This window comes from Athene cunicularia (assembly GCF_003259725.1).
Source record: "Athene cunicularia isolate RWA chromosome 1 unlocalized genomic scaffold, athCun1 chr1_part2, whole genome shotgun sequence".
NCBI classification, from domain to species: domain Eukaryota; kingdom Metazoa; phylum Chordata; class Aves; order Strigiformes; family Strigidae; genus Athene; species Athene cunicularia.
Window position 1 is genome coordinate 15,438,003 of NW_020799092.1, and position 13,608 is coordinate 15,451,610.

The following is a 13,608-nucleotide window of genomic DNA, read 5'->3' on the forward strand; positions in this document are numbered from 1 at the left end:
TTCCCTCATCCATGCATTTAAGACTAAGAAAACCTTGGTTCCTTCTTCCACACTGCATCTCAAGTGTAGTGAGTACTCAAGCACACTAGGTAACTTGTATGATTAAAAAAACAAATGAAAAATAATCATTAGAGCTTGTAAAAAAAATGCTCACACTGGCTCATTTTGCTGCTGCTTCTCCCCAACTGGGATCCTAGTTATCTGGCAGAATTACTTTAATTGCTTCTATACATATGGAAGTTTTGCACTCTGAAAAACCAGATGCATAGAAATAAGTCAGCATCATATGTACCGTTACACGCGACCGAGTACAGACCATCCACTTATGAAACTGCCCATTCTGTTTTATAATAGTACCTGCCAATTCTATGTGACAAAAAAGTCTGAAGACAGTCAACCAAATCAGGACACAAGAAGCTGTATTCTAGTGCCACTCATACAACTGGACTGAGACATCTCCTAAGGCATAAACAAAATTTAACTTGATGAGTGCCTAATCAGCTTTATTTCTTCACCTTGGGTTGTGCAACTACGGATAAACTGATGCACTTCAGTCAGGATGAGAAGTTACTGGAAACCAAATACTGACAAGCTATGTGGTAAGTGACTTCTTGTTCATACGTACCAGTAATGTTAGTATTTTAAGAAGTGGCTAAATAAAGCATCATACCTCAAGCTCCACATCTCCACAGACCCTTATCAACCCTGACAAGGCTACTGATGAGGTTGTTTTTTGTAAAGTCTTGCTAGATTCCTCACCCATTTCCAAATGCTGCTACACAAAATCCATCTTAGGAGACTGGTGAGTCTGGAGGAGACTCCTGTAGAGACTCTTTATACCACTGATTGTTTTGGCTTGTCAAACTACAGCTCCAAAAACTACTTTAATGCTAGAATATTTTGAATTGCTCACGGAAAGGGGCATTTTATATATCACGACACACTTTTCCACCTTGTTTCTTCAGAAAACAGCATGTTAAATTGTATCTCCTTACTACAGTTACAAATGCTCTGAAGTTATTCAATTTAAGGGTTAAGGTCACTGGTAAGAGCTTTTGGATTTTCAAAGGAGCTTATTTATATAATTTTATATACATTCAAGCCTGAGAGCCACAAGATTTAGATACAGGGTGTACAACCCAACACAACTCTCCCAGCAACAGTAATTTTATTCAGAAGCTGTCTAAACCTAGCCACAGGTAATGCTTCCATAATGGCAGTGATACTATGACTTGATAAACAAGGTACCATTCTATTCCAGAGGATTGAACACCAACATGATGGAAACTTGAATATATTAAGGAATGGCAGACACTGAATTTGCCTGATAGAAAGTATTTAAGAACAAGTCCCAGAGTCATCTACTACAACAGTGGCATTCTTAAAAACTACTTGAAGATAACCTCTTGGGGTCCCTTCCAGACTTTATAAAAAAATATTTAATCTGTGTGTTAGATGTAGTCTAACTTGATCTATCTATACTTTTCCTCAACATATTCCTACAGATACTGCAGAATAAAGTAGAAAGTTCTGCTTCCCAGACAGAGGGCTCATCCAAGGTATCACCCTACTATGATACTGTCAAACATGATTGGTGCTTCAGGGAGCTCTTAAGATTTTTGAAGCATCTCTCCTCCTCCCTTGCCTTCACATAAAACTTCACATGTGGGCAGTTCCCAGAGGAAGTCTGCTTCCTCAGAAGCTGTGAAACCATTTGATTCTGATGCACTGCTAGCCCCTGTGTACAAGGATTAGTCAGATGGTTGGGGCTATAGCAACAATGGCTGGGAGCAGTACTTGAAAGTTAGAATTGGCTTACTACTGCTTCTCAGAAGACACCAAAAGAGCCAGTAGTTTAGGACTAAGAGCAACATCTTTAGCTTCGTTCCTCCTGTAGTCCCTCCAAATGTAGTCTAACAGTTAAGCTTTCCATAAGAAAGTACAGTTAGTGTCACCTGCATGTCAAATACATGTAACTAGCATAATAATTCTTACTTTAATGTAAGAACAAAATCGAAATGGGTCCATCAGCTTTATAATTAAGAACTGAGCTGTGAGGAGGAAAGAAGCATCTTATTTCCAGCCCAATGAAAGAACTGTAACTTTTTACAGTGTCCATGTTGAACTCTTCTGTTGAAAAGGGTGATAGGGAACAGAATAAGAACTATTTCAAGTCATCCTAGTACCCTATGCTAACCTTAGAAGTTTTCCCTCAACTTAACAATAAAAGAGCAATATACATGAAGAATAGTTTGACATATTACATGCAGTGGATCAGCCAGAAAAATCACCAGCCTTCACTATTCCAAAAAGTCATTTGTATTTTAGACACAGTGTCAATCAGTGTTCAACTTCCATGTGAGAAACATTTGCTAAGAAGCCCAAAACAGTTCTTTGAGGAATAACAAGAGTAACAAACTGTGCTTTACCACAGGAAAGCCTTGTTGAAAGTTAGTTGAAATTGAAGCTTTTCAAGGGATAACAATTGGTATAATGGATTCAATTTTTAGGATCATCTACAGAAAATTCTATTACTCATGCGACATGTACACTAAAAATGTTTATAGACACTGAACTGATAAAAGCCAGCATAGGTCCGCCAGCACTTTTCAAGTTAAGGTCTTACAAATGTAAACTTTTACTATAAGCTTAGAAGAAGCTTGGCTGTGTTTTATCATGCAACTGCATGATCACCAGTAACAACAGAAAACACAGGTTTGCAGCAGCCCAGGTTACTTCAGCTGAAGATCAAGTGGCCACTCTAATCATTCCAGTCAGTTTAAGAGTTTATAATCTTGATTCAGTCTCTACTATTTACATGTATTTATTATCCTGTAAAAGTGAATTATGACCCAACACTTTTAATACTTTCACTGCTTTCAGTGGAAGATTGTTTCAAGAATGCTCTGCAGCCACACTACATGAAAGAGTAGCCAGCTTACTTTCAGACAAACAGATCTTCTACAGTAACAGAAAGTTTACAAAAATGTTAGACACCACCTTGACTATGCTAATCTTTTTCATATTCTGTACTTTTATTAAGGTATATTTTTTTACATTTTATGTCCAATTAACATGTGAAACATTTCCTGGAACACCTCTCCTCCTCTTAATATCTCAGGAGTCTCATGTGAAACATTTATGAACATCCCCATAATTCATAAACTGTAGAAGGCAGTACAGAATGTTAGCTTAAAACAATTCAATTTCCAAATCAACAACTTCATCCGACAGAATTATTTAAATTAAATCTCATCTTGGCAGGTGAACAGTCTTTTATACCTTACATAATTTTAACTTGATCAAACTGCTAACTTTTAAATATTTGTGGCATGCAAACAGACTAAGCAGATATGTATCCCTGTCTCAAAGCTTATGAAAGTACAAAAAATTCATTATTTTTGTTTTCCCATTAAATATATGTAAGGGGGTTATTGACTTCTAGTTTAACAGCTTTGAGGATATTCTATAACAGAGGCCACATATGCAAGAGATCAACTAACAGGGTAAATGAAGGCAGCCAAAAGTAAGTACACATAAAATAATGAAGCTTCTTAGCAGTAAAGTGTAGTATTTACAAAAGCAAGAAAAAACAGCTTTGAAGAAAAATTTTAACTATATTGGTCCCTCATTTGCAGTTCCACTATTTATATACACTAACATCAGACATTTAACATTTGTCCTGCATTTGGAATAACAAAAGAATAAATCTCACTCCACAAGTAAGTAGGAAGCACATTAAACAGTCAAAAAGTAGTTTTTACAACTTTCATAAGGGTTGAACTACCTGGTCTCACAGGTATCTGCTACCAAAGAATGTACAAAATCAGACTGTTACAGACAAGGTGTGACAGATGTTAAAACAAGGTCTGTAACTGTACTAAGAGAAAGAACAACCTCTTAATGTAAGATCTGCCTTTGAGCTGATGAACAAAGTTCCCGTTCATAACTATTTTATCAGCTAGTCTATGTGAATGGAAGCAAGCAGATGTGGTACAACATGTAGTGAGACCTCACCTGGAGTGCCACCCCCAGCTCTGGGGCCCCCAACATTAGAAGGGCATAAAACTGCTTGAGTGGGCCCAGGGGGGACACCAAAAACATGATCAGGGGCTGGAGAACCTCCCTTATGAGGACAAGCTGAAAGAGTTGGGGTTGTTCAGCCTAGAGATGAGAAGGCTCTGGGGAGACCTTATAGAAGCCTTGCAGTACTCAAAGGAGGCCTACAGGAAAGATGGGGAAGGTCTCTCATGAAGTACAGTGATAGGACAAGGGGCAATGGTTTTAAACAGAAAAAGGGCAGATTCAGATCAGATCTAAGGCAGAAATTCTTCCCTGTGAGGGTGGTGAGGCCCTGGCACAGGTTGCCCAGAGAAGCTGGGGCTGCCCCCTCCCTGGAAGGGTTCAAGGCCAGGCTGGAAGGGGCTTTGGGCAAGCTGGGCTAGTGGAAGGTGTCCCTGCCCATGGCAGGGGGGTGGCACTGGATGGGCTTTGTGCTGGGCTGGACCTTATTCTATGATTTACTCTGCACAAGGAGATCTGAAAATAAGATTTCCCAAACCATCCATTTGCAGCAACATTTTTCTAATCTCATCTCTTACTCCAAGTTATTTTCTTATAACATTCTGCATATCTTTAAGATTGCTTCATCTTTATGACTGTTGAATGCCATTCAAATTGCACCAAGTAGAGATCAATACATTCTCACATGCTGTGTGAAAAATATCTGATTCAGGAAGGACCTTAATGCCCTTGCTGACAGACTACAATGAATGCACAACCCTTACTAGTTGCTGGACAACTCCTGTGTGAACTTACGTTTTGAGGTATCTTATCTATTATTTGAGCAGCTTATTGAGGTGTTTTGCATTCAAAAAAAGAGAAATGGAAAGAAATACAACACATGGAATAAAGGATACCTTTTTGTATGTGTATATAATGATCCTAAATGAAGGATCAGTCTTCACAACAAATTCAAGCAAGTTGCATGCACCATTTGAATCCTAAATTAACAGTTAGAGCATTTCTTCACAGAAGGGCATAACAAACATCAGACAGAATCATAGAAGTGAAGAAAAATTAAATTCATGCAGCATTAAAGCAGTTAAGGAAAACTTTACCTTGGAAGTGGTATATGAAAGCTTTATACAGAACCTAATCCTTTGGCCAAATGATTTAAGCAGGTTCACATACTGAAAATGCACTGTTAACCTCCACTTTTCAAAGTAAATGAGGCATAACAAGAAGCAGCACACATGGAGACAAAACATTGCTTGAATTAACTACTGCTTTGTAAATTGGATCACCTTTGTAATATGAATCAAAGGAAGGCCAGAAACAGATTAAGCTTATTCTCCCCAGGACAAAATTTACAAGCTCTGTAACAGAGATAGCTTGTCTTCCTACTTTTACTTCCCCTCACTGCCAGCTAAGATGGGTTTTTAGTCATCTGGCAAAAGCAGAGGGAAACCACACCTCTGAGCAACTTCAGAGTGGAGACTCCATCACATGAAAGTACTTAAGCAGCTCCCAAAGCTAAATCCCACTCCTCCCTGTCTGCTGAAGGAATGCATTTTTTTTTTCTTGCCTGATTTACTGTTAACTGATCTCTAGCTGGAGCTCACAATACTGTTCGTGGTCACTATTACTTTTGCTACACTGCAAAAGTCCTGGAACTTTCTCCTTCAACTACCTTCTCCATAATCAGAGTACCCTTTCTGGTTTACGAACATAAACAGCATTTGTTTGATGTTCTGAACTTATCCGGAGCATCATAATCTTCCTGAAAAAAAATCATAATAATATACTTTTCTAATGGTAACTCATTCTAAACATTTGTATCTCACCTTTGACAGAAGTAATTTCACACAGGAAACATGGCCCTCATAGACTGCTGATAGAAGTGGTGTGATATTATGTTTGTCTGGAGCCTGTAAATTGAGACACAGTTATTTGAAGCACAATTTCACACAGCGTTAAAAGGTTTTACCTAACTTTTTAATTTTATATTGCCAACATTAGAGTGAAGGTAAGGACTTAAGAGTATTTTCCAGAAATGTATTTTATCGAAATTTTTATTCTTATTTTTAAAAAGAAAAAGTCATTGTTAAATAAAGTCAGGTAACAGCAAGATGTCTTCCGTAAGACTTCTAGGTATCCAAAAGTTTGTCTATTTTAAGCCAATGATAGGAATTAAGGGGTTTCAGCTGACAAATTTTGCCCAATTTAGAAACGCTATTCCTAATTCTCCCATTTCTCAGCCATTCTGACTTCAGAAACCAGTTTTGGCTGAAACATTATTTGGGCTGTCATCTCCTTTTTAAACTACAGTCCCGGAAAGATTAAGAGATGGATCAACTGAAATGTTCTTATTTTTTTCCTCTATTTTTTCCTCCTTTCCATTTTGGAGAACTCCTGAGGAAGAGATAAACTTTCCAGACACCAAGGAAAAAAATTCAAGTAATTTTGTTAAGCTAAAAGCTAAAGCTAAGATGTCTTATATAACTTTCAGATGACTAAAGCACAGTGTTTGGGGTATATGGTTAAAGTATTTAGAAACTTCACTTCATGGACAACACTATTTTGAAGTGCCAGTACAGCCCAGCCAAGTCTTTTCATGACAAAAAAAGCCATTCATCTCAAGCTACAGCAAAATGACTAAGTTTGTACAAGTAAGAATATCTCCAAAAATGAGAGAAGCACACCAGTTTAAACAGAGTTGATCCTGCCCTGGCCAAGCATGCATTGCACTGTCTTCTGAAGTCCCTTCTAGCAAATGTAATATATAGTTCATATAAATTTTATTTAAATGCGATTACTGAATTTATTTTTCTAATCATGGTCAAATTAAGTTTAAAGTGTTTATAGCTACAAACAGCTTTGCCTAGTGTCTCCAAAAAGAAAACATTTAAAACAAAATTTTAAGTTTCTAAGCTTTATGAGACCACCTCTCAAATATATTTAAATAAGTCAAATTGTTTAGTTCTTTCAGTAACCATTTAAGCACTTATATCAATCCCTTGGAGAGTGGAGGGGGGGTGGGGTGTGTGTGTGTGCAGAGGAGGGGAAAAAACCCTAACATCTATTTACAAATTGATGTACATACATTAATATCAGCTCCTTTCAATAGCAGAAATTCCAGAATCTCAAGCTGTCCACAGTCTGCTGCATAGTGAAGAGGCTTCCTCCCACCTTCAAGTGTCCGGTTGACATCTTCACCCTTCAATGTAAACATAATTCTAATAAGCAAAATTTTAGAGGTAACACACCAAGAGCAGCTTGAAAAAATCCAACACCTTCAAATATGCTGAAAAATGTTCAATTCAAATATTTTAGTCACTCTGCAAGAAAAAAAATAAAATTAAGTTGCTCAATTTATTTTCCCTCATCCATGCATTTAAGACTAAGAAAACCTTGGTTCCTTCTTCCACACTGCATCTCAAGTGTAGTGAGTACTCAAGCACACTAGGTAACTTGTATGATTAAAAAAACAAATGAAAAATAATCATTAGAGCTTGTAAAAAAAATGCTCACACTGGCTCATTTTGCTGCTGCTTCTCCCCAACTGGGATCCTAGTTATCTGGCAGAATTACTTTAATTGCTTCTATACATATGGAAGTTTTGCACTCTGAAAAACCAGATGCATAGAAATAAGTCAGCATCATATGTACCGTTACACGCGACCGAGTACAGACCATCCACTTATGAAACTGCCCATTCTGTTTTATAATAGTACCTGCCAATTCTATGTGACAAAAAAGTCTGAAGACAGTCAACCAAATCAGGACACAAGAAGCTGTATTCTAGTGCCACTCATACAACTGGACTGAGACATCTCCTAAGGCATAAACAAAATTTAACTTGATGAGTGCCTAATCAGCTTTATTTCTTCACCTTGGGTTGTGCAACTACGGATAAACTGATGCACTTCAGTCAGGATGAGAAGTTACTGGAAACCAAATACTGACAAGCTATGTGGTAAGTGACTTCTTGTTCATACGTACCAGTAATGTTAGTATTTTAAGAAGTGGCTAAATAAAGCATCATACCTCAAGCTCCACATCTCCACAGAAAAACAATCAAAATTTTAGCTACAGCACTAACTCATACTTCCCTCACTCCTGCCCCAAATCTCCTGGAAGTTCACAAAATAGAGTGTTTGACTGACATACATCTTCCAGACTTTACCTCCCTTCTGACAATGGAAGATAAGATTATCAGACAAATCTTATCCTGCATTTGATCTTCTATACTATCAGTTTTATACTACTGGCCAAATAACAGGACAGCCTCAGAATTCTCTCCTATCAATACGCTGTTCAGTTCTTCTCATAATATATCTCACTGAAAGTCAAAGCAACACCAGTATTTAACTTCAGGTGTTTTAACTAAAACACTGTACATTCTGTGGTCTCAGAGGTCAGGACCTGGTTCTCACACTTTTGAAGCCAGCACCTTCAAAGTAACATGAAGTAGCAGCAAGTAGCATGATGAAAAAAATCTGCAACTGTTACTGTCTCTGAAATAGGGCTATGGCTTCTGAAGCATCAGGAAAAAGATATTTGTACTTTTATCTATAATTTTCAGAACAGCAACAAATTGTACTTTGAAACAAAGTCCACCACAGCTTTAGCTATGTAAACTATCAACACAGTTTATAACTTAAAATTCCAACTGAATGTCTAACACTTTGTTTACCAGTAAAAGTTGTTGCAGATAGTCTGGTGATGTAACTTCTCTTTTGCTGAATTTCAGTGCAAAATGTTGGTGGGGATATGTTAACAACTGTGTTCCAATTAAAACAAAAAAAGTTACATGTGCATGAAAAGCTCCTGTAAAGCAGATCACTGAATATTACAAACCTTCATTTGACCTTTCTTAGAAGTAGGAAGGGAAGACAAACCATCTATTTCATACACAGGGATCAAACTCTAGGACAAGCACCTGATGTAAATGCAGTCTCTAACACATGTACAGGCAAAACTGCAAGACTCTTCATAGGTAATTTCTCTACGGCCTTTAGATCTCCTGTTTATACTGCCTGGTGCATCTCCCCACTGAAAGAGCAGTGGTCTTCAAAGTGGGGTGCAAGACAATCAACTGGGGTTTGAGAAGAATATTTTTTGCAGTGTTAATAAAGTGTAAAAACAGCATTTATTTAATCTTTATTTAATCTTTAATTTCCATTATTGGATGTTTTATAACCTCCTGATACAGAGTACAGTAGTACATGTGTATAATAAATGTACAGATATTGGTGTCGTATGTTCAATTTTTTTCTTTTTTTTTTTACAGATAGGGGTGCCTGATCAAAAAGGTTTGGATACCAGTGGTCTAGAGCTGTATCTGTATCCATGGAAACAATAAATAAATTCTTTAATTCTTTTTCAGAGGTAGTTTCATGCTGGAAGACTAAACAGTTTCAGTGAAAGTTTTATAGGTCAACCAAAAAAACCCTAAAAACCCTACCCCTACACAAAAATTACTCCAGTTATAGACCAATAGTTATAAAACTCAAGAATGTCCTTATATTATAGTTCCGCTTTTGCAAAGAGAAAGTGCCTTTAGATATAAAAATATTCGCTTTATGTCTTTAATTGCAATTCTATTAAATGTTTCAATCTACACCACCTGCCATTTATGTGCTTAAATAAGTCTTCAAGATACAAGTTTCATATAAAATCACCTATAAAATGGGAAAGTCAGAAAACTGTTTGAACCCTCATGATCCAAATCAGTAGCACATGAGTGTCAAAGACAGTAGTTACTACAGCTGCAGCAGTAAAACTTTTACTTGGCAAGACATGATGTGAAACACAGATAGGTTGTCAAAGACTATCTAAACAAGCTGCCACTCTCCTTTAAGCTTAGGATGTACAATCCTGTGGGTGTTGATTTTTGTCTTCATTGGATGAGCACTGCAATTTGGGATTCTCTTGCTCTTCCACTTCAAGTTTAGCTAAGCCAGGGAGAGACATTGACTTATGTGGGCAGTTGGGTTCTCAGTTCTGACAGGCTGGCCAGCCGTGACAGACCACTTTTTGTGTAGGAAACACGTTTCTACATGGTGACATCTACAAAGCGATTGACTACGCACTAGAGAATTCAAGCACATTAGTGAAGAAGTTACATATTTTAATTATGGCAACAAGTTCCAAATGCTGATTCACATGTTCATATGAAAGAACATCTAAGCATAAGGTCAAGATTTGAACTCCCTCATAAATAAGGCAGCTCTGGTGAAGGTGTGCCCAATTACATTAACAGAATGAGACAATGTGGTCTCAAGCTCTGTACCAGGCTGAGGCAGGAAAAAGCACAGGAAGTTAAGAATCAAAAGATTTATGTCTATGTAAAGTTTTTTTGAAATTACTGTGGTTTAGATAATATTGGCCAAAGACATGATACTGAATGCTCTGAACTTGAGTATCAGCAACCTTATCAGGTGATGATTCTCAATACTGACCTCTAAGACAGCAAAGTAACCAATATTTTGGTGGGCTGAAACCAAGACTGCATTAAACAGCTGCTAAAGGTTTTCTTTAGAAAAAGACCATACTCCACACAGGCATATGGTCAGAACCCACATGAACTGACAAAGAGCAGCATGATTTTTCCTTTATGCCTACAGGAAAAAAAAATCTTATACATTTTACACAAAAAGTGACAGAACAATTATTCCAGGAAGTTTTATGGGACTTCTACCATCTTCTAGAGTCTAACAGAGGAGCAACAAGGTTAATAGTTATGAGGGTACTTTGAAGGAGATGCAATTAAGCCAGAATCAAAGAATCATATCAACTTCAAAATAAGATATACCTTCAAAGGTCATACCTCTCCTGAACGATTATTTTTACTTTCTAGAGTGGACCTAGAAATTCACTAACAACTGTGCAAATGTTTATTCAAAGCCTCAGAAAAGAATCTGCCCTTCCTAAAGGGAAGACACGATCACCTCTAATGACTTTCCAGAATACACTGAGTTCACTTAGACATTTAAGGGTAAGTCTAGCATAAACCAAATCAGTAACGTTTTCCTCTGTAGATCAAATACATAGAACACCAGCTATTCAATAACATTAAAAAACAGTTCAACACATGAAATATCAGAACCAGCAGTTAGCAGGTATCTGCTTTAATCCCCTCTATGAAAATCTGATTACAGGAGAAGAAAAGCCTCTGTGAATCACCAATTACTAAACAAGACAGCATGAAAGAAGATTTTTATAACATGTTGATCTTATGTCCTACTTAGAAAAGTCACATACATGGACAACAGCAGAATATCAAATTACAAGAACTAAGTATCAGCTTCAGTTTAAAGCTGGCTATCAACTTTTCACTGAAGGACAGGAAAATAAGAAATTGAAGCTCAGTTCTAAATACTTTCAAGAATTGTCTCTGCTTTTGAAATGACTAATAGCAGGGTTCATTATAGCATCCTCTTTCTGTAATAGAGCAATTCAATCCATAAAAAGATCTGTTGTAACTAATTTCTTACATGAATACTGTCAAAATTAGTTACTCTTGAACTTAATTCTTCTACTACCCTCTCATGGATTTTCCTTGCTCTACCTTTTCAGGCCAGAACTATAAAAAGCCTGGTTGTATCTTATGTCCTTTTCAATTTAGCTCCAGTCAGGCTTTGGCTTTTTTTATTTCCAGTCCTGCACACCCTGGGAAAGTGCCTATGTTCTTCTTGGGTACCACCCACCCCCAATTCTACTTTTCACGGCGCCCCTCTGTACCTGAGCTCAGAAAGGAGTTTCCTGACAGCCAAGCTGCCCTCCCGTCACATCTGCTGGATGTCCCAGAGTAATATGGAAGGATCTGTACCTTAACAGCTGCCTTGAATAAGTTCTGACAAATTTATTTCCTTATTCTTTTGCAGCCTTATTTAAAAGAATGAATCAGATTTCACTGACTTTGTCCCTAATGCACATTATGACATCAGCTCACTGAAAATGTTGAACAAGTTTAGTCATAAATTACAAGTCCTAAAGCTCATTATTTTCTAGGCAGATTATTTAACCACACCGAAGTGACAGTGACCTTGAATAGCCCCCACCTTTTCTGCAGGCTCTATTACACAAACTGTATTCCATGCCTCCCTTGGTCTAGCTTTATCTGCTAACTCCCTTCTTTCCCAGTTCTTCCCAGTTTCAAAAGCATCAAAACAAACCAAATCAGCTGAACTAAACTCACCTAGTGCCACTTTAGCATTCCTACTGCATACTCCACGTGCTTCAATCACAGGCTTTGCAGTGCACACCAACTGAAACCGCATCTGAGCCAGCTATTTATTCACTTGGGCACTATGGCTTGCCTGCAGTGTTGCTCTACAATGTTATTGCCATAGCTCATCCATCAGTTTAACACCAGTTTTCTCTTGTACAGCAGTTACAGTATCACTACCATCAGCCACAGTTTGATCCTTCCCTGTCATCCCCTCCCTACCCTTTGCACCAGAATTAGTAACTGAACAATTAATCCAGTGACGGAACTAATCAGTCAGAATTAAGTTGATTTTTTTTCTCTCCAGCTGAATCTGTTCCTTCATCTGATTCACCATTTGGCACTTGAACACACCAGAAATAAGTAGCTGGAATTTACACTGCAGTTCTACCACAGGAATAGAAACTAAAAATCGTGACCTCATTAAATCCTATTGCATAGGTTAACTGTATTAGTAGAGCAGTATCTGTAATACTGGTGGCATTAAAATGCTCTTTCAGATTTAGAAACAACTCCATACCCCCATCTGTATTTATCCTATCATGCAGAAATAACTATCTCCAGTTTTAATGAAGGAAACCAGATTCCATGGAGTCTGATGTCCCTAGAGTACAGGGAAGCATTCCACAGGAGCTACACTACTAGGTAGTTCCTGCCTCTATTATTCTGAAAAAGATGAACTCACTGAAGTCTGTTGCATTACTTCCATCTCTTCACATACAAAAGATGGTCATTCTTATAGAGTATTAGATAACTCCGACATTTTAAACACAGCAATAACTTTACTCTTGTTGTCTGAGTCGGAATAAGGAAGAATGAAAATCCTTCTTCTATAAACTTTTCTTTTAAGTCCTATGGATATTTGGAATATCCTACTGCATATTAATAATACTACTTCTGAACACTTCAAATATTACCATCTTCTGTGCAGGCCTTTGTTCACACTGGTTGCATTTGTTTTTTAAAAAAATTCAAAGATTAAGTGAGATTGTTCATCCAACTAAACTCTCATTGTACAAATCTATAGCAAAAGATGTTAAGAATTCACTCATGGAAAGCAGGAACATCTCAGATTTTAAGCATTTATATTTCTCAGGTGTAGGAACAATAGGCAAATATGTACAGATGAAAGTAATATTAAGGTATCGTACCTTTTTGTTTCTTTGTCACATCATAGTGCATGGCCTTTATATCAGAAGGATCACATCGTAAAATTTATTTACACAATGATAGCAATATTCTTCACTTTAAAATGCATGGTATAACAAAAAAAATCCTCCCGGGATTTTATGCCAGAATAAGCATTTGAAAACAAATAGGTGAAATTCAGTGTAGCAGCTGCTTTTTATGTTCACCTTCATGAGATGTCTTCT

The 13,608-nt window shown here is 37.3% G+C and overlaps 1 protein-coding gene across 2 annotated transcripts in view; it reads right to left on the reverse strand.

The window, feature by feature from the left end:
- The window catches only part of MTPN (myotrophin), a 41,134-nt gene that overhangs the window by 11,377 nt on the left and 16,149 nt on the right, over nt 1-13,608 (reverse strand). The window contains exons 2-3 of one of the 2 annotated variants that reach the window (XM_026868114.1): nt 7,106-7,219; nt 5,847-5,930 (exon numbers count right to left, since the gene is read on the reverse strand). In XM_026868114.1, the coding sequence (XP_026723915.1) occupies nt 5,847-5,930; nt 7,106-7,219 (198 nt within the window). Of the gene's footprint in view, nt 1-5,846; nt 5,931-7,105; nt 7,266-13,608 lie in introns of those variants that run through there. The other variant, XM_026868113.1, reaches the window with a different exon arrangement.